Source organism: Gigantopelta aegis, chromosome 15, assembly GCF_016097555.1.
Source record: "Gigantopelta aegis isolate Gae_Host chromosome 15, Gae_host_genome, whole genome shotgun sequence".
Lineage (NCBI taxonomy): Eukaryota > Metazoa > Mollusca > Gastropoda > Neomphalida > Peltospiridae > Gigantopelta > Gigantopelta aegis.
The window spans coordinates 5774887-5797816 of record NC_054713.1 but is presented as its reverse complement, the minus strand read 5'-3'; the positions used below and the strand labels follow the sequence as shown (position 1 = coordinate 5797816).

Sequence of the window (22930 nt, the reverse complement as noted above, 5' to 3'; positions counted from 1 at the left end):
ATGTGCGGATGACGAAGAGGTTTTTGTTTCTTCTTCTTTCTCTCATTTTCTTTCTCCCTTCCCCCTCTCCCTTTCTTTGGTCAACCAGTGCTTTACGACTGGCATATGAAAGCGAAAATTAATTTACAATATTCTTTGTAGGATCTATCTATCAATCCATCAACCCATCCACCAATCCATCTGTCTATTTATCTATCTATCTATCTATCTATCTATCTATCTATCTATCTATCTATCTATCTATCTATCTATCTGTCTGTCTGTCTGTCAGTTCGTTCCTCCGTCAGTCTGTCCATCTTTTTATTTCTCCCTAATCCTCCATTCCTTTCTTTCCCATAATGGAGAGGGAGGGTGGTGGTTCGAACGAACAATGCAATATCAGACTATTCACAAAAATGTCCAGAGAAAATATCGACAAAACAATTCATATTCGAATCGCCCCTGACTATATCGTTGACTGTTGTCAAGTTTGCAAACACATATGTTTGGCATAATTTATATCATCGACTATTATGTTTATCTCGAGACACGGATATCTCGAGCTTGGTGGTTCGGTCCCTTCAACATCGAGATACCGAAGTTTGACTGTATATATATATATATATATATATATATATATATATAGATAGATAGATAGATAGATAGATAGATAGATAGATAGATAGATAGATAGATAGATACATATGTAGGTAGGTAGATTGACAAGGGAGAGAGAGCGAGCGAGCGAGAGAGAGAGAGAGAGAGAGAGAGAGAGAGAGAGAGAGAGAGAGAGAGAGAGAGAGAGAGAGAGAGAGAGAGAGAGAGAGGGGGGGGAGGGGAGGGGAGAGAGACAGGCAGAGAGAGAGAGAGAGAGAGAGAGAGAGGGAGGGGGAGAGGAGAGAGAGGAGAGAGAGAGAGAGAGAGAGAGAGAGAGAGAGAAGAGAGAGAGAGAGAGAGAGAGAGAGAGAGAGAGAGAGAGAGAGAGAGAGAGAGAGAGAGAGAGAGAGAGAGAGAAGAGGGAGACACACACACAAACACATGCACACAGCTACGCATGCACGCGCACACACAGACACAGACACAGATACAGACTAACATATATATATATATATATATATATATATATATATATATATATATATATATATATATATATATATATATATATATATATATAATAATAATAATAATAATAACAATAATAATAATAATATATTTTTATTTCAGATCAGTGACTCATAGAACTTATTTAAACATCACACACACACACACACACACAGAGAGAGAGGGAGAGAGAGAGAGAGAGAGAGAGAGAGAGAGAGAGAGAGAGAGAGAGAGAGAGAGAGAGAGAGAGAGAGAGAGAGAGAGAGAGGGGAAGGACGGAGAGAGGTGGATAGAGAGATGGTTAGATTGGAGAGAGAGAGAGAGAGAGAGAGAGAGAGAGAGAGAGAGAGAGAGAGAGAGAGAGAGAGAGAACTAGATAGAGACCTAGCATAACGTAACGTAAAATAACGCAACGTTTGTTTTGTTTAACGACACCACTAGAACACATTGATTAATTAATCATCGCCTATTGCATGTGAAACATTTGTTAATTCTTACACATTTTTTCTAATGCAGCAAGGGATGATTGATTTATATGCACTTTCCCACAGACAGGAAAGCACATACCACGGCCTTTGACCAGTTGTGGTGCACTGGTTATAACGAAAGAAAAAAAACCCCAATCATTTGAATGAATCCACCGAGGTGGTTCGAGCCTGCGACGGAACCATCTGAGGCGAGCACTCAACCGACTGAGCTAAATCCCGCCCCCGTTCGTACAAGTCTGAGAATACATCGACGGCATGTCCTCTGTTATTTCCGTCTACTTAATGTGAAAGTCCACGTTACAGTGTAATGCGTTTCCCTATCTGTTTTAACTTCTCAGTTACACAGGTTACTCAGTTACTCAGGTTTGGCCCTTATAAATGTGTACAAAAAGGAGGAAACATATATATAAAAGGGTAAAAAAGGAAAATAAAACCGCCACCTAGAAACTGGGCGGTTTTTAGCTGCTCTGTATTTCAAGTGCAGAGACACTTCAGCAACCAACCAGAGCGATCTGACTCATACGCGTCAAAACGGAAACTAGGTTTCGGTATAAAACGCGGACTGGCTGACGTGTCTCGCCATCAGATCGACGCCGCTGTGTCAGTAGACTGGTTGACGACGTTAATCAGTGAGTATTCATTTTGTTTTTCAGTTTAATGAAAATCGGTGTTCGTGCTTCTAGGCAAACTGACCTTCAAAGAATATATTCAGAAGGAATCATCAATCATGATGGCAGCTACCGCCAGGGCAGAACCTAGACTAAACTAAATGTGGGGTGGGGAGTGAAAGAAGAATCAGGGCATTGCACTATATAGTACCTTCTCTTAACAAGACACGAAGGACGCTTTAAACAAAAAGGACTGTTTTCTGGGGAGGGGAAGAAGAGGGGTGGACGAGATTTACCTCAGTTGATAGAGTCTTCGCCTGAGTTGCTTTCGTTGCAGGATCGAATCCTTTCGGAGAACCCATTCTCGAATTGTTTTGATTGTGCTATCCTATTTTTAGGAAAGATAAAATATCCCTTGCTTCTGATAAAACAATGAAGCAGGGTTTTGTCTGAAGACTATATGTCGCAAATGGTTATCCATAAGACGATGATTAGTAAATACATGCACTCAAGAGGTGTCGTTAAACAAAACAAACTCCGGAGAGAGAGAGAGAGAGAGAGAGAGAGAGAGAGAGAGAGAGAGAGAGAGAGAGAGAGAGAGAGAGAGAGAGAGAGAGAGAGAGAGAGAGAGAGAGAGAGAGAGAGAGAGAGAGAGAGAGAGAGAGAGAGAGAGAGAGAGAGAGAGAGAGAGAGAAGAGGAGGGCGAGAGGAGAGAGAGAGAGAGAGAGGAAGAGAGAGAGAGAGAGAGAGAGAGAGAGAGAGAGAGAGAGAGAGAGAGAGAGAGAGAGAGAGAGAGAGAGAGAGAGAGAGAGAGACATGAGAGAAAGAGAAAGAAAGAAAGAAAGAAAGAAAGACATGTTTTATTAAATGACTCACTCAACACATTTTATTTACGTTATATGGCGTTAGACATATGGTTAAGTACCACACAGATTTTGAGAGGAAACCCGCTGTCGCCACTACATGGGCTACTCTTCCGATTAGCAGCAAGGGATCTTTTATTTGCGCTCCCCACAGGCAGGACAGCACAAACCATGGCCTTTGTTGAACCAGTTATGGATCACTGGTCGGTGCAAGTGGTTTACACCTACCCATTGAGCCTTGCGGAGCACTCACTCAGGGTTTGGAGTCGGTATCTGGATTAAAAATCCCTTGCCTCGACTGGGATCTGAACCCAGTACCTACCAGCCTGTAGACCGATGGCCTACCACGACGCCACCGAGGCCGGTGAGAGAAAGAGAGACATACAAACGTTTAAAACATACTTACCTTGGTTTTTGTATTGTGTTGTACCTTTCCCCTCAGCACTATGCATCCTGGTTTTGCAAATATATAATTATATATATATATATATATATATATATATATATATATATATATATATATATATATATATATATATATATATATATGTATATAAATGGATAGATAGAAGGAAGAAATGTTTGATTGAACGACGCACTCAACACATTTTATTTACGGTTATATGGCGTTAGACATATGGTTAAGGACTGCACAGATATTGAGAGAGGAAACCTGCTATCGCCGCTAAGATAGATAGATGCACACACGCACGCACACACACACACACACACACATTTGTTTGACACCCAAACGCCGATGAATATTTTTCTGCTGGAGTGTCGTTAAACATTCATTCATTCATTCCTTCACTCGTCCCACGGACAGCCTATTCCTATTACATCCTGTTCTCCAAAAGGCGGGATATAACCCAATAATAAAGCGCTCGTCTATTACGATGGACTGAAGGATAAATGGCATCCTAGGAAATTTTGTTTATCACTGTGTCGTCTCTGTAATTAGGAAAAAAGGAACTTGAACTGAGAAGATGGGGTATTTGTTTTGTGATTGGTTTACCTCGGTCTCCCCCTCGCTACATGTTGGTATGGCTCTACTATTAGACAACAATTTGTTTTATTTTCAGAACAGGCAAGGACAATGAAGGTCATCATATTCGTTCTACTAGTTGCTGTCTTCCTACAGACGTGCTACGGTAAGATAGCCATAGCCTGCTTGCTTGGTTTGTGTTGTTGTTCTTCTTCTTCAGTTGAATTCTTTTAAATCTTCTTGCATTGATTTTTAATTTAAAGGGACATTCCTGAGTTTGCTGCAATTTTTAAGATGTTATCGACTAACAGACACTTTTAACGATTATAATTACATATCATATATATTTTTCTGCATAAAATATTAGTGGCTGTGTATTAAACGTGTTTCTGATCGTTCTAATATTTGTACTAGGTTACATTTCATTTTATTTCCTAAAAATATTTTTTTCGTACGTACAAAATTATTTGAAGACAAAATCCAGTTTGGGCTTCTTACAAATATTGAAATGACCAGAAACACATTAAATATACAGGCATTGATATTGTAAACCAGAAAATCTATTTAATATGTAAGTTTAATCGTAGAACTATTTTGTTAGTCGGAAACATCTTAAAATGCAGCAAACTCGGGAATGTCCCTTTAAAGACCCATAATTCCGAGAAACCTGCTGTAACGGTACCTAGCTCGAGTACTCTGACGTTCAAGAGTTAGACATTTGGACGGTTCTCGCTCTAAGTCATCAACAACCCTACGTTTCGTGCACAATATCATTACATTGGTCCTTTCCGTGGTTGTCCATAACAAATATTTCACATATTAACCACTAATACTCAATACAAAAAGAAACCCAACAGCACACTCTTTCGAAAATGTTCCGGTTAAATAGGTATGTGCTGACGGGTTTCTTCCAGTAATGTGTGCATTAGTGGTCAAAATGTCAAATATGTTTTATCAGAGAATTCCAAATGTCTCCAAATGCGGTTTTATGTCATAGCAAAAAAAAAAAAAAAAAAAAAAAAAGCAAAAAAAAAATAAAAAAGCCTGGCAAAGATCGACGTCATGCCGCTGGAAATAAAAAAAAATCCGTTGACGCGCGAGGGTCAAAATCGACCCGCGTGCTGACCAGAGACCAGAACTTTATTTTGCTTAGCCTAACCGTTCAAATGTTCGTCTAGCTTTCGAACAGCAGAGTACTCGAGCTAAAGACTACGATTTGGTGATCGGCCAATGAAGTTGGTACTGAACACGTGTGTACGAGACAGGTGGGCAGGGGGCAAATGCCCCCCCCCCCCCCCCGGTACTGGAGAAAATTCTCAAATTCCTGACAAAAAACAAACAAAAAAACTTCGAGCAAAATGAGGTGGCCTGAAAAATGTTCGCCATGTATTTTCATTATTCTACGCACAATATTAGTTGTAATCCATATAGAAATGCGTGGCGATTCGTTACCTATATAGCTGTTTGGCAGTGATGCTAATGTGAAGAGACGTTGTGTCTCTGTCTATCTCTCTCTCTCTCTCTCTCTCTCTCTCTCTCTCTCTCTCTCTCTCTCTCTCTCTCTCTCTCTCTCTCATTATCTGTATATTACCTTCAGCTCTATCTCTATCCTTCATTCTTATAAGCGTACGAGACAGGGGACAGGGGTGAGGACAACTGCCCCCTAGTGCTGGAGCAAAACCTCAAATTCAGCCAAAATGTGCTAACCTGAGACCTTTTTTCCATGTGTTTCTACCCTCACAATTAGTTGTAATCCATGTAAACATGAGCAGTGATTCGTTTGCAACCCTATGCAGCTGTTTGGTAGCAATGATAATATGAATAAATGTTTTTATACAGGTCCGGACACTTTTGTTTATTTCTGGCAAGAACCAGCCTGCCACCCTACACAAATGGGAGCCCGTACGCCTGTGGTACTGACATTTTCTGTTACTGTTTTGTTTATTATCATCTGGTGAACATAACTCACAACATCAAGACAGTGTGATAGTCTCACTAACCTGGTTGTGTTTCTTCAGTTGTATCTTTGTCATTTCCTTTCTTCAGAGAATTTAAACTAGCCCATCATGCAAATCGAGTTTCCGTGTAGGAAAAACCTAATACCTGATCACACAGGTACTATTCGAACAAATTACAAACCGTGACCGGCCTCGGTGGCGTCGTGGTTAAGCCATCGGACATAAGGCCGGTAGGTACTGGGTTTGCACACCCCTACCGGCTCCCACCCAGAGCAAGTTTTAACTTCACAATGGGTAGGTGTAAGACAACTACACCCTGTTCTCTCTCAGTAACCATTAACAACTAACCTAATACTCTAGATGAGGTGTGTGTGTGTGTGTGTGTGTGTGTGTGTGTGTGTGTGTGTGTGTGTGTGTGTGTGCCCAGCGTATTTGAAACTTAACTGGATATAAGAACGAAAATAATTTGAAACAAAATGACAAACCTTGGTCTAACAGTAAACTCCGAAAACAAAATTACGAATAGAGATGGATTACAAAAAAAAGGATAACGGTATAAAAGACCCATTCACCCAAGAAAATATATATACTAGTATATAAAAAGACCCAAGAAAATATTAAAAGACCCCAAATGAAGAAAGTAAATATGAATTTGCAGGTACTTTAGACAGTAAAGTAACATAATTAGGTTTAGAATACAAACATACATAATTGTTAGCAATATTTAAAGTACAATTTAAATAAACGCAATAGTTAGATGGTAATTCCCCACTTAAGGACCGAAAGACAAATTTATCACTTGTTTCAGTAGAACGTTTTCCTTGTCTACCACGTTGTAAACATAGACTGTGAGTCATTAATAATAACATTAGAAGAAATATCGGACAAAAAGATATTAGCACCAAATAAGGTAATGCGTTCAGATAAGATTAGTCACAAACTACTTAAAACCTTTCTATCCATTCATTCCAATTTCCCTTTCAGTTGCTTTATAACAACTCTTTGCGTACAACAAAATATCCTAACTGATGAAAAACGTTTCATGCTAATTAACTGTATCCAACAATGTAATTTTCTGTTGCTGTATAACAATGTTTTGCATGCAAGAAAATTCCCTAACTGATGGAAAACGTCTCATGATAATTATTTTTATCCATTCAACCAAATGTTCTTTTCAGTTGCGTTTTAACAAATCTATGTGCAGTTTTATATCCAGTGACCTTCTACACAAATATCATTGTACGTATCGCCCTAACCACAGTGTTGTTCATCAGCTATTAGAACTATATTTCTAACTTTGTGAGTCGTTGGACAGAAAGAAACACGTTCATGCTCTATTGTATGTGTTAAAGGCATCTGATAAAGTGTGTCATAAATGATTTAATCCGTAGACTTGAAAATTGTGGCATAAAAAGTAAATGTTTTATTTAACGACGCACTCAACACATTTTATTTACGGTTATATGGCGTCAAAGGAAAATAGAACCTGCAAGCCAGCTTGTGACTTCTGTTATCAATTTGCCGATAAAAAAAAACCAGGAAGTCATACAATGCGCTAGAAGCGAAATGTATTCTGACAGAGGTGTAGGCATCGAACATTTTCAAGATTTGAGGACACTAGTCTTCTTTATTTTAATTAAAATTAAATATATTGTAGCAAAATATTTGTATGATCAATTAAACTGCGTTAACATTAGTATAAGTTCCAGAAAATTGCATATGCTTGTGTCGAAAATGTCACAGATTGGAAAAACAAACGTAGTTTTGTATGTCCCGCCGTCGTGGCGCATATTTTGCGCTGAAATATTTCATACATAAGTTTGACCTGTCAAATTCATTCCTAAATTCGATATATTATATTTCTTAAAATTCCGAAAAAAGGTGTAACATATTTATATACTATTATAATTGAATGTAAAAAACATTATAGCAAAAACAAACAGTTATGTATAGCCTAAATTTAGGTACATCGTGAAGTTTGCGTGTTTTTTAAATTTGTTTGTTTCATTGGGCTTTTAAAAAAAATAAAAATAAAAAATAAACAAGTAAAATCAGCCCAAATATTGTCACGGCTAAAGCCTGATCGGTCTTGTCAAAGCAGAACTGTCAGGTAAGAATACTCAGGGCCATAGATCGATGGCATTTGAGGAATATATAGTATATAGAGGATTCATCACGAATGTTTTACGAAGTCTACGTTAATCGGTATTTGTCGAGGCTCTGCTGAGACAATTACTGAAAAACTAGATGTGATTGACATTTAAGATATTAAAAAAAAAAACCCACATGTGACGAATCCTGTATATGTGTGTCCTGTAATATTTCTAAAATAAAATTTTAATTCGATATTGAGTACACCACAGAAATAAAGTCGCGATTAGCACACATTAGCATCATATCAGAATGTTACGTTCAGGTATACAGGTGTTTTGGCTTGTAAACAAATGACCCACTGACAGCCACACATTATTACTTAGAGACCTTGCAACTTTAAATTTGCATACCAGTATTACACAGGTTAATACACAAAATTATGACATGGGTTTATGCCATGGATATCATAGGTACGTTATAGGATATATTCCACTGTATATATATATATAGTGAAACCTGTCTAAACCGAATCACGCTGGGGACATAATGTCTGTCCGATTTAGACAGGATTTAGAAACTTTTTGTCCATGAACCTCGGCCGGTTTTTGTCACGATTTCGGTTTATTCAGGGCCCGGTTTAGGCAGGTTTCATTGTATATATATATATATATATATATATATATATATATATATATATATATATATATATATATATATATATATATATAAATATATATAAACAAATGATAAACAAACAAGATCCGTTGTCTACTTCTACAGCGACAAATGGTGACATCGTTTCAATATAGACTTTTTATCCAGGCATTGGATTGAAGTTACTTCATATCGCTTGAATCTCTATTAAAAACATGAAATTTTTGTTTGTCACAATCTATATATTTCAGCTGCCTCATCTTCTACCGCCTCTATACCTAGTACAACAAAGGCAGGGAGCACGACCAAGGCAATGGGCACGACCAAGGCAGGGGGCACGACCAAGGCAGGGGGCACGACCACACCAGTAAGTACCAACAAAGGAAATTAAAACCTGGTTCCCTGACAGTATGTAACTGTAACAGATCGTCGCAGACTTAAAGTGAATTTTTATGGAAATACAGTTGCAGTGTTCTGTGTCTGAAAATCTATTACAACTGCAGGGCAGACTATAATTATCGTAACAGTTAATATTTGTTTTGTTTAACGACACCACTAGCTCACATTGATTTATTAATCACCGGCTATTAGATGTGAAACATTTTGGTAATTTTGACATATTGTCTTAGACAGGAAACCCGCTACATTGTTTTATATGCACCATCCCATAAACAGGATAGCGCTACGTCCCGCCCAGGTCGACGCAAGGCGAGTGGTAAAGCGGTCGCTTGATGCGCGGTCAGTCTAGGATCGATCCCCGTCGGTGGGCCCATTCCAGCCAGTGTACCACGACTGATATATAAACAGCCGTGGTATGTGCTATCCTGTCTGTGGCATGATGCGCATATGAAAAACTCCCTTGCTACTAATGAAAACATTGTAGCGGTTTTACCGAATGTTTCACATCCAATAGCCGATGATTAATAAATCAATGTGCTCAGTTGTGTCGTGAAACAAAACGAACTTGAAGGTCAAGGCAAATCAAATGTGATTTTTTTGAGAATACAGATGCAGTGTTCTGCGTCTTTAATAACTCTTCCAAATCATTTATTGATTCATTCTTTAATTAATTAATTCATTCATTCTTTATTTCATGCATTCATTCATTCATTCATTCATTTATTTATTGATTCATTCATTCATACTTGCATTCGTTCATTCATCCATTCTCTCATTCATTCGCTCATTCGTTTTTTTCTTTCTTCTTTTTTCAGGCTGGTGCAGAGGACCTGACGTCACAGACCGTGATGACGCTGATTATAGGAGCTGCTATTTCGGCTGTTGTGTTTTCGCACTGATCCTTTCTTCGTGAAGTGTGGAGATTTATGAAGTCCAGATTGACGTCAATGAAATACCGCATTCCTTGGGGCTATGATTTGATGACTCTGGACTGATTCTCTCTTTAGGGCGGTTCTACAAATGGATACCAGTAGGGGAGAGGGTGCGAACTATGTTATAAATCAGCAATAATAATTTGCAGTCATCCATGGAATATATTCATATCTGACAAAGTTCGGATGAGAGTACGGCTAACTGCAACAGGCACAACATGTATGCTGCAAATCGTAATATCGCAAAGGAATTTAATAAAACAAAACACCCGAAAAACACCACAAACCCAAACAGATAATAAGATAGAAATAACATAATAAATAGCATATATTCGTTACGAAATGAAATATATTTGCACTCTCTAATTAACAAACGAGAGAAATAAAATAAGGAAGTAATATGACATATATGCGTGTTCACACCATACATACATCTGTATCCATCGTTCACAAAGACAGATGATGTGCTTGCCAAAAACCTCTTCCCCAAATGTTTTCATTTATATGATTCGTCCTTAGTCTTTACACATTTTACTTCATCTTTATAAATACACCAACCTTAATGCTTTTTAAAACTGTAGCTTACTTCTAAAATGAAACTGTATTCAGTGTCGGAACCAGAATGTGTGTGTGTTATCTCCACTGTTTCAGTGATGAACAAAACTCTACAGTCAGTGGCGGAACCAGAATGGGTGTGTGTTATCTCCCCTGTGTCAGTGATGAAAACGTAGTATTCGTGGTATTTCGTTACAAATTCAATATGTAAAACGTATTATGCGTATAGTTTATCACGGTTGGGTTTTATTTTATATACTTATCTTTGAACTTTAGAGACACTAAAAATGTTCGAAATAAATGTTTTTCAAAACGACTTCGAGTTTGTCATCCATGTTGGGCTCTGAGTATATATGTCATTTACAAGAAGAGGAAGCCAGATCTGGTACACTAAACATTCGCATGCCATGGCATCATAAATACTGTAACAACTAACACTGAAAATAAAGTATTTAAATGTATAACAATTCAATATTTTGTTCTGATTTCTAGAGAAAAAAGTCAGAATAAACTCCAAAGGCGTCAGAAGATGGGGGGAGGATATATATATATATATATATATATATATATATATATATATATATATATATATATATTGCTTATAGGGACATTCCTGAGTGTGCTGCATTTTTTAAGATGATGTCGACTAACAGACACATCTTAACAATTGAAATTACATATCAAATATATTTTTCTGCATAAAATATTAGTGGCTGATATTAAACGTGTTTCTGATCGTTGTAGTAATTTTATTTGAACTAGGTTAAATTATATTTTATTTCCTAAAATATCTTTTTTAGTATGTACGAAATTATTTGAAGACAAAATCCAGTTTGCACTTCTTTCAAATATTAAGACGACCAGCGACACATTGAATATACAGATACTGATAATCGAAACAAGAAAATATATTTAATATGTAAGTTTAATCGTAGAAATATTTTATTAGTCGGAAACATCTTACAATGCAGAAACCTCAGGAATGTCCCTTTAATATGACGAGTTCATTATATACTAAATTACCTTATACAAAATCCCCCTCCCCCTCTCTCTCTCTCTCTCTCTCTCTCTCTCTCTCTCTCTCTCTCTCTCTCTCTCTCTCTCTCTCTCTCTCTCTCTCTCTCTCTCTCTCGTGCATACGTACATACATACATCCAAACATACATCCATACATCCACCCATACATACATACAGGTATGCCCACTTTTTCATGCGCGTAAGCGGGATCGACTGGGTAGCTTGTAGGCCTCATGCATATAGCTGAGTTAGAGAGAATCCCTTTTTATGGACGCCTCAATAACTCAAAAGGTATCGTGCCAAGTATGCAAGTTGCAGGCGATTCGGTGCCATAGGTTCGAGTCCCAGCATGAGTATGGGATAATTTGTGAGAACAGAAAGGATTTAATTACCACCTGCGCCAGTGCGTTAATATCTATGTATGTAATAGTCAACCTAGACAAACATACAATATATATTCATACATCAATACACACTAGCCAGTGCTAGGTCTGCCCACTATTTCATGCACGCAAGCGGGATAGACCACGTAGCTTGTAGGCCCCATGCAGATAGTTAAGTTAGAGAGTATCCTTTTTATGGATGCCTCAATAGCTCAGGGCGCATCGTTTTTAGTCTTGCAATTTGCGGGCGATTCGATGCCACAGGTTTGAGTCCCAGCAACGGCATGGGGCAATTTGTGATGCCAGAAAGGAGTTAATTGTCCCCTGCGCCAGTGCCTTAATATCTATGTATGCAACAGTCAACCTCAACATAGATACAATATATAGATATTCATACATCAATACATACTAGCCAGTGCCAGGTCTGCACATTGTTTCATGCACGTAAGCGGGATCGACCGCGTAGATTGTAGGCCCCATGCATGTGGTTGAGTTAATACATACATCAATACATACATCAATACATACATACATACATACATACATACATACGTGGATGTCTGGATAACTCGTGGTTAGTTCGCAATTTGCGGTCGATTCGGAGCCACGGGTTCGAGCAACGGCATGGGACAATCTGTGAGGCCAGAAAGGATTTAATTTTCTCCGATCCACTGAACGAAAACAAACATTTTTGCACAAATAGTATGAATAGTCCAAAAAGTTTTTTTGGTGTTTTTTTCATTATTCAATAATATAAATATCTGAATTAAAAAGAACATACTTCAAAATGGTTTATACTAAAAGTATAAACCAAAAATAGCACTACATTTTACCTATCACATCGTGTTTTCTTGGTTTGTTGAAATAAATAAAAACACCCTACGCGAAAACTGCCTAGGCCAATCACACCATCCAATGTTGAATTCATACGTGTTTATTTTTGTCACAAAACCAAACGTTTATCAATGAAATTAACAATAAACTGAAATAAACTTTTAAACGACATAACTAATAGGCCTACTAATAATAATGCGGTATAAAGTTTAAACGATATAAACACTGAAAATAGCAATGCTGTTTGGCGGTCAAAAGCCTGAAGTTTGGTCGTCGTCAGATTACAAGGTACCGGCCTCGGTGGCGTCGTGGTTAGGTCATCGATCTACAGGCTGGTAGGTACAGGGTTCGGATCCCAGTCGAGGCATGGGATTTTTAATCCAGATAACGAAAAATAATCATTCATATGTCCCTATGTGGGATAGGGCTATTCCACCCCCGGACACAAATTTAATGTCGAGGACTCGGCTTTTACCCTAGGGGGGAATAGCCTATCCCCCATATGGACATATGAATGATTCTTTTAATCCCCTGTGCCATTGCGCTGATATCTATGTATGTAATCGTCAGCTTTGACATACATACAATACATAGATATTCATACATCAGTACTCACAACTATAACTCAATAGCTGATAACGTATTATGTCAAGTCTAAAAGTTTCGGGCGATTCGGTGCCACATACGCACACACATACAAACACAAACATACATACATACTTACATGGTCATACAAATACACAGATACGCGTGGGCGTACTTGGGTGAGACACAGGAACAGGCACGTACGTGCGTGCCTCCTTGCGTGCATGCTTGTATTAAAGGGACAGCCCGGAGTTTGCTGCAATTTTTAAGATGTTATCGACTAACAGAGACTTTTTCACGATTGTAATTACATATGAAATATATTTTTCTGCATTAAATATTAGTGGCTGTATATTAAACGTGCTTCTGATCGTTCTAATATTTGCACTAGGTTAAATTTCATTTTATCTCCTAAAATATTGTTTGTTCGTACGTACGAAATTATTTGAAGACAAAATCCAGTTTGGGCTTCTTAGAAATATAAAGACGACCAGAAACATATTGACTATACAAACACTGGTATTTAAACAAGAACATATATTTAATATGTAAGTTTAATCGTAGAAATATTTTACAATTGAGCAAACTCAGGAATGTCCCTTTACTACCTGCACACTAATATTGATAAAAGTTTGTGTTGTTTAACTATACCACTTGAGCGTCCATCATCGACATTTAATGTCAAACATTTGACACGTTTGACTCGTAGACTTAAGAGGAAACCCACTACATATTTTCATTAGTAGCAAGGGATCTTTTATATGCACTTTCCCACAGACAGGATAGCACATACCACGGCCTTTGATATATTACACATGGCGTACAGGTTGGAACGGGAGAAAACCACAGAGGCTCAACCGGCTGAGCTAGATTAAAGAAAGAGACTGAGACAAAGACAGCGACACACAGAGAGAGAAAGCGAGAGAGAGAGAGAGAGAGAGAGAGAGAGAGAGAGAGAGAGAGAGAGAGAGAGAGAGAGAGAGAGAGAGAGAGAGATAATATGCAGTTTTTTTGTTTGCATTGTTCCAAAGACAGGACAACCCATACCACTTACTTTTGATGTAAGCTACCTATCAGTACTAAAGCGCGGTGTCTGATTGGTTGGGACAATGCTGAAAGGCTCGGAGATAACCTAATTGATGACTATAAACATACCAGGCAAGAGATCTGCGAAACTATCTTAGCGCTACGATATCGTACGTCAGTTGTAAACTATAACGTCACTACCCAGGGCCCGTGCTTATAAAACATTTAGAGTACAGACTCAGTCTCTAATGACGTTATATACATACAATTTGTATCGCGTTGCCATGACGTTCACGTCTCAGAATTCATTAGAGTCTCAAGTCTAGACTCTAAAAGTTTTATAAGAACCAGAACTGGTGTACTTTTTCTCCTTTACGAATGTTGTCAATGAATAAAAGATATATTCGATCCCTAAGCATACTTTTTGTTTGCTTTAAAGCAACGCTGCTTCACTACAGCGCTCTCTATAGGTATCTCACCACTATTGATTAAACATCGGTGACAATACAAACACAAAGTCAAGCACTGACTAAATTGTTAAAGTAGGTGCTATACACTTCCTGACACGAAGAGTCATGCAAGTAAATAATCCTCTATCACATGGTGTAATTAAAGGGAGGCAACTCTCGTTAAAATATGTAACAGGCAGTGTAAACAATGTATATATATATATATATATATATATATATATATATATATATATATATATATATATATATATATACTGAACCGCAAAAGAAACGCGAGATTTTTAAATGTCATTTCTATATGGTAAATTATAACAATTTATTTCGGGGATGTAACTGTCAATATTACAAGACATGCTGGTTTATGACTGAGACCCAAATTGCAGGTACCCTTTCAACTTTCCATGAAACGACACGCCAAAACGCACCTGTCTCGAAGGCCGTGGGTGGCAGTCGCAAACAATTGTCATGAAAACCGAAATGCACGTGCATCTCGTGGAGGTTATGGGTATAAAAACCAACTTGAACCGCGTTCCTGGCATTCGTAATTTGCACGCATCAGGTATGACCCGATTGTCAGCAGCGCAGAGAGAACAAGCTATCGGCCGATTGCAAGCCGGGCAGCGTGCCCTGGTTGTCGCTTACAATGTCCATGTCAGCACCATCCATCGTCTACAGCAGCGGTACATCAACACCAACAGCACTGCAGACAGTCACCGCAGCGGGCGCCCCCGGGTGACCACGCCCAGGCAGGACCGCTACATCAACCGGCAACACCTCCATGATCGCTTCAGAACGGCCAGCATGACAGCTCGCGCGACCATTGGCACTGGACAGCGACCCATCAGTGACGACACGGTACGACGTCGACTGGCCGCCAACAACCTGTTTTGCCGACGTCCCGCTCGAGGACCTGTCCTCACCGCCCGCCACCGTCAGACACGACTACAGTGGGCTACACAGCACCAACATTGGCGGCATCAACAATGGAGGTTGATAGTCTTCTCTGACGAGAGCCGGTACTGCGTTTCCAACTCGGATGGCAGAGTGAGGGTGTGGCGTAGGAGGGGTGAACGCTACAGAGACGCATGTGTCCTGGAGAGAGACCCGTGGGGGTGGCCAAAGCATCATGGTTTGGGGTGCTATAGGCCTGAATCAGAGAATTGGGCCCCATTTGTTCCAAAATGTTGGTGCAGGCAGAGGGAATGGCATCACAGCGCAGCGCTACGTTGACCAGATTCTAACACCTCACATAGTGCCCTTCTTCACGCGTCACCATAACCACGTGTTCCAGCAGGATAATGCTCGCCCCTACACGGCCAGGATCACCATGGACTTCCTGCGTCAGCACAACATCAGAACCATGCCGTGGCCGGCTCTCAGCCCTGATTTGAACCCGATTGAACACCTGTGGGATGAAATCCAGAGACGGCTTAACCAGGTGGTCCCACGGCCGACAACTCGTGTGCAACTGGAGGCAGCTTTCCTGAGGGTGTGGGCACAGGTGCCAATGGCTTTTGTGAACCGCCTCGTGCACTCCATGTACCGACGGTGTATGGCCGTTTTGAACACCCAGGGAGGACATACACGGTTTTGAGCATGTCACGCCCTACAATCTCGATGTGCTGGATCCCCCCACTACCTGAACACAGACAAACGACCCAGAGACTGTTGTCAAAGTGCATCCAATAAATTGACTTTATCAGATTTTTCAAAATTTATCTTTGATATTAATAAATTGAAACATATTTTCTCAGCCACACAGCGGTTCAGTATAATATATATATATATATATATATATATATATATATATATATATATATATATATATATATTCTTTATTCTTCTTATAGAGAGTTCGAACAGTACAGATTATCATACATACATAATACGTAAAAGACAATGCACAATGATTAATGGATAATACGTAATATACGTAAAAGCATGATACGTAATATACAGTGGCGTGGAAATAAACGCATGGTGAGAGAATTACATTAAAAGGGTTGTTGATTGATCAGAATCACGCAATCATGCTCATATAAATTCACTCTGCACCCTGCCATTCTCTCTCTCTCTCTCTCTCTCTCTCTCTCTCTCTCTCTCTCTCTCTCTCTCTCTCTCTCTCTCTCTCTCTCTCTCTCTCTCTCTCTCTCTCTCTCTCTCTCACACACACACACACACACACACACACACACACCGCTATAAAGATATACACATTTGCACAAGAACAGACAGTCGTGACTGCCTACAGTATATTGGTCTTCATATTGTTGACGTAATATATTTGCGTTATTTTATAAATGAAGTGTATGACAGTTTCACTATATACCATAGAGGATTCACCATCAATATTTATCGGAGGTTTGCAGGACAGGAGGTTTGTAATAAAAATATCATCGGGGCAGTTATGTAATTCTATACTGAGGTCAATAGGATAGATATCAAGAAGCGTTGTCCAGAATGTATCTGTGGTTGTTGTTATGTATGAACAACTAGTCATGACGTGTGTAAAAAAGATCAGAATAGTTACTAGTACATAACGTACAAATACCTTGTACTGAGTTTGGCCTCCATGTAGCACACATATTTATCAAGTGATTTGCTTGCTCCTTTAGTGATGGATTTGACCGTGCAACTGACCAAGCTCTATGCACTTCGAGATTGGCATGGATTTTTAGAAAAGGTGTTGTATCGGGGTTTAAAGAAATTCGTAACTGCCAGTTAGTTTCCTCAAATTCTAAAACATGTTTTCTTACAATTCTATTCCAGATATGCTTACTAGGGAATACTGATGTTAGAACAAATTCTCTGAGGTGATGCAGTAGATTATATTTACAAAGAATTGTGTATATATCCGCTGCAAAGCCAATATTTGAACGAACACACTGATTTTTAAAACTTAGTATTCGAATGATTGCAATTTTGTAACCCAGAGTCCACACGGGGCATCGCAAAAGATGTCCTAAATAGTATAATTTGTTTCTATCTATATGTCCTTCAAGGGATATACTACCAAGAAGTCCAAGACAAAAATCGGTTCGTGTTCTTTTAGGAAGACCCTGGATAATCTTTATTACAAATCTATATGCTCTTTCTAACGCCAATAGTTCATTTGTATTTAAATTATTCCATAATTCACTACCGTACAAGGCTTTTGATAGGCACAGCGAATGAACTAGCTTGACGCTAGTTACAGGATTAATTCCACGGCAGTGACAGCCAGCCTGAACTAGAGACATGGCGGTGGATTTTATAGTTTTGCAAGTCTCGAGTGTTCTGTCCCAATTATTTAAAAAACCTTTGTAATTTAATGCCAACATGTTTTATGGTTGTTGAACATGGCAATTCCTTTCCATACAGAATAAGTGTTTTATCCGGATCCTTACAGAAGTCAACAACTTGTGTTTTAGAAACAGAGAATGTAAAACGCCATTTAGCGCTATATCGCTCACATATTGAAATCATATTTTGCATGTCACTTGGAGTAGGAGAAATAATAGAGATGTCATCTGCTTGAGTTGGGCAACAAACTCGAGTATCCAGGATCATTGCACCTTTGTTGGATTGAGTTAAATTATTCAGCAATTCATTAATAAACAATACATACAATTTGGGGGATAGTATGCTTCCTTGACACAATCCTCTTTTCAAAGGAAAGTGTGAAGAGAAACTATTGTTTACTAAGACATGTCATTTACAGTTTGAATAGATTACTTCTAAAGTAAGCCAGACTTTGGGGGATATACCAGTTTCAGAAAGTTTTCACAAGAGACCAGAGTGCCACACAGTATCAAAGGCTTTAGCACTATCTAGAAAGGTAACAGTTACTCCATCGCCTCGTTCTCTATAGTGATTGATAGTTTCCTGAAGAATGAACGAAGTGTCAATGCTAGAAAGGCCTTTCTGAAAACCACATTGGTGAATATTAGGAAAACTTTCTGAAGAGTTCAGTTCTGGCATTAACGTTTCCAGTATTTTTCAAAAACTTTACCACTGGGCAGATTAAAAATAAACAAGGGTATATCTACATATATGATGTTTATCAATGTGAAAAATTCTATTATATCCAGCAATTGACTTTTTAAAAAATGACTTTCACTTAAAGAATGTCCTGTCAAAATCCTAGATAGAATAGGCCTACTGTCTTCGATCATTCAAACTTGCTTTGTAGATGCACCTAAGCATGTTCATCACAGGGCACCGTAAAATATTATGATAGGCGAGCTATAGAGAATACTACACGAGTGCCGTTAGATATCATTTATCTTACGAGTTGTTTTAAAATGTATTTAACGAGCGAAAGCGAGTTGGATACGTTTTTAAATAACGAGTTGTAGAATAAATGGTGTCTAACGGACACGAATGTGATATTCTATTTCTTATATATCCTCAAAAACCAGGTTTTAAGCAAATTTTAAAGGGACATTCCTGCGTTTGCTGCAATTTGCTAGATGCTATTGACTAACAGAGACTTTTTAACGATTGTAATTACATATCAAATATATTTTGTGTGCATAAATATTAGTGGCTGTACATTAAACGTGTTCCTGATCGTTCTAATATTTGTACTAGGTTAAATTTCAATTTATTTCCTAAAATAAAAAAATTCGTATGTACGGAATTATTTGAAGACAAAATCCAGTTTGGGCTTCCGACAAATATTACGACGACCAGAAACACATTAAATATACAGATACTGATATTCTAAACAAGAACATATATTTAATATGTAAGTTTAATCATGGAACTATTTTATTAGTCGTAAACATCTCGCAATGCAGCAAACTCAGGAATGTCCCTTTAGGGTGACTCTCTGGCTCGTTGCTGCCACACAGTCTACTCCTTCTAAAAGTATGCACGCGATTATTACAATGCACTTTCCCCTAGATAGGACTTTATACACCACATTATTTGCCATGTCAGTCGTGGTGCACTAATTGAGAAGGAAACAATCCAAGTACTCTGAAGGCGATTGATTCTGTGTCGACCCGTCGCACCTCAACCGAGCACTCTACCACTGAACTACATCCACGGGAATCCCCTTGTCGTAAGTGTATAGGTCCTTCTAGTTACAGGCGTGTTCCTCTAGCTTTACTTTTGCTTCGCGCCAAAGTTACGTTTGTTTCGGGTTATACTACTAAACTTTCCCTACGACTGTCGAAGTGCTGTCGTGGCGTACACGTAACACCAAAATATTTACGACTGCGTCGAGTTAAGAGCCCTTGGTCTCCCCCATCGTATACGCAATTTTGCGGGTTACACACCACCTAATATATAGTTTTCACCATGAATTGTGTAAACTGTGCATTCTTTGTTGATGGGTTCTGTCGAATGAAAGACAAACACATTCAACAACAGTATGTCTATGATGCGATAAAATGAATGTTGTGACATCATTTGCACTTTTGTCAAAACGTGACGTCTCTATATTTAGCACACGTGTTAGCAAGCTGTACTATGAACATATTGCACGCAGCTGTGTGGAGGATACGTCTTTTATTTACCGGGGTGACAGCGGGTTATTGTAATTAAACAAAATAATAATTCGCAGATAGGAGCAGATTATAAACACATACACAGTCACACACACGCGCACACACAAGCATGCACACAAACACACACACACACACACACACACACACACAGAGACAAGCACACTAGCTCAGGAACCGACGTACGTACGCAAGCACGCACACAAGGAAGCACGCACACACATGCACACAATATATATACATACGTACATACACACAGATACACTAACGCACCAACCCACGCAAGCGCACACATAAACACAATGCATGTACATGCATACACATACACACACACACATACACACACACTCACACACACACGCAAATAGAGGCACACACACGCACGCCTTTTTCGCAAACACACACAAACAAATATACATACATGCATACATACATAAATACGTCATCCATCTATGCATGCATTCATTCATCCACACATACATCTATCCATCCATCCATTCATCCGTCCATCTGTCCATCTATCTATCCATCCATCCACCCATCCATACGTACATTCATATCGGCAATAATAATCGCATAAATCAACACACGAAAAACAGCACTTCTGGGTCCTTTAACGGAATATGTCAAAAAAAAAAAAAAAAATTAAAAAAAAATAATAAAAAAATGAATAAGTAATTTACCTCACCACACGTGATGTTGTTTACAACATCTCTCGGTAAGATGAAACGGGGTATTGTTTTGCTCTACCTTTAGGTGTGAGAAATGTGTGATGTTTCGGATTTGTAGAGAGACGCGACTGTATAAAGAGATCAAGCCGAACTGCACTCTCGACTAGGGACTTGAACCGGATAGACTTAGGAGCTGTTCGTGAACTTTGGACTAAGGTAAGTGGACTTAATTCTTGTTAGCTTTTGCATTTTTGAAATATTTTTGTGTTCATATTTTCAGAATAGACGTAAATAAGACCACATTTAAAGATAACAACATTTACACCTAACAACAGAAGAAGCTGTGTTGTTTCTGTTACCACATTTAAAGAAAAAGGCCGAAAACATCTTAATTATCCTTTGTGGTTCAGTATATTAAATCCTCCATTTAAACCGATTGGCCGGCCTCGGTGTCACAGTGGTTAAGCCATCGGACTACAGACTGGTAGGTACAGGGTTCGCAGCCTGGTAACGGCTCCAACCCAGAGCGAGTTCTTAAGGGCTCAATGGGTAGTGTAAGGCCACTACACCCTAACAACTAACTCACTGTCCTGGACAGCATGTTGGAACCTTAATTGGATATAAGCACGAAAATAAGATGAAATGAAATGAATGAAACCGATTTAACAATAATGCCTTCTGGATTATTCAAACATAATACATATCGAAAGCTATATTACGTCATGTCGTGTTGTTTTCCTCTGCATTAAACATGATTAATAAGAAGAACACACTTGAAACAGTGCTACCGATAGACTTGACAGCTGTTGTGGCAGAACTCATGACGAATGCTACCAGTGGGTAGAATATGCTCACCTTTTTGCGAACACCTGATATCATCACTGTTTTGACATTGATTCATGAGTGCATGTCATCACAGCAATATGCATTCCAAGAGCTCCGTCTTGTGTTAGTTTTAGTATCCTAGTCTGGGACTGGCAGTCCTGTCTGTAGTGATGCAAGAAGGGTGTAAATTTTAGTTTAAAATCTCCTTGCGAGCCGCTACCCTCCTATAGAAGAGGCATTAGATAGGGCTTTATGCAATCAATCCATATCTTGACAAATACCTAGTGGACTCAGCATTGTGCAGAGATACGGTCTTGATTTACTGGATCAGACCTTCCATGTTTAAGTTTATTCTCCTGCTTAGTTCTATAAACATAAATACGCTGTCACACCTTTGGTAAGGTGATATACTTGTTTAAAGTTTAAAGATGACAGCACACCAATCGAGGAATGTGTATGCCTGCGAAAGCATAATTTATTAGCCACTTTAAATGGCCTATCATGAATATATGTTTTTAATTTAGTGTGTCATTGTGACCTTGACATGCACGACCGTTATAACACTGACTATCTGTTTGGAAACCATAGATTATTCTCGTGGACCCTTCATTTGTTTGAAAGGTTTTAAGCTTAGAAATTGTGTAACTGCATTAAAAAAAAAAAAAAAAAGTATCATGCTGTTAATTTAAATATTTATATATTTTTATCTGTTCCTATTCTGTCACAATTGCACTATCATATTACTGTTATATACATATTGTGTTAACTGGCAAACCATTGTGGAAGGAAGGAAATGTTTTATCTATCGACGCACTCAACACATTTTATTTACGGTTATATGGCGTCAGACATATGATTAAGGACGACACAGATATTGAGAGAGGAAACCCGCTGTCGCCACTTCATCGGCTACTCTTTTCGATAAGCTGCATGGGATCTTTTATATCCCACAATCCCATAGGCAGGATAGCACATACCACGGCCTTTGATATACCAGTCGTGGTGCAC

At 38.7% G+C, this 22930-nt stretch overlaps 1 protein-coding gene and 1 long non-coding RNA gene across 2 annotated transcripts in view; both read left to right on the top strand.

Annotated features, from left to right (window-relative positions):
* The first annotated feature begins 512 nt into the window (after positions 1 to 512).
* Positions 513 to 11080, top strand: LOC121390297. Its single transcript, XM_041522083.1, has 5 exons — positions 513 to 579; positions 2051 to 2200; positions 4125 to 4193; positions 8985 to 9100; positions 9948 to 11080. The coding sequence occupies exons 1-5, from the start codon at positions 513 to 515 to the stop codon at positions 10029 to 10031; spliced, it is 486 nt and encodes a 161-aa protein (XP_041378017.1). The 3' UTR covers positions 10032 to 11080.
* Positions 11081 to 21172: 10092 nt separating this feature from the next.
* Positions 21173 to 22930, top strand: part of LOC121390253 — a 13234-nt gene continuing 11476 nt past the window's right edge. Inside the window, exon 1 of the long non-coding RNA XR_005960184.1 lies at positions 21173 to 21313. This is a non-coding gene — a long non-coding RNA (uncharacterized LOC121390253). The remainder of the gene's footprint in view (positions 21314 to 22930) is intronic.

What these genes read in the sequence shown, in the direction of transcription:
- LOC121390297 (XM_041522083.1), top strand. Translation starts at nt 513, where the DNA reads ATGTTTATCTCGAGACACGGATATCTCGAGCTTGGTGGTTCGGTCCCT. An exon ending in TTCAACATCGAGATACCGAA is followed by an intron (nt 580 to 2,050) that starts GTTTGACTGTAT and finishes CTGTATTTCAAG; the next exon opens with TGCAGAGACACTTCAGCAAC. An exon ending in CTGGTTGACGACGTTAATCA is followed by an intron (nt 2,201 to 4,124) that starts GTGAGTATTCAT and finishes TTTTATTTTCAG; the next exon opens with AACAGGCAAGGACAATGAAG.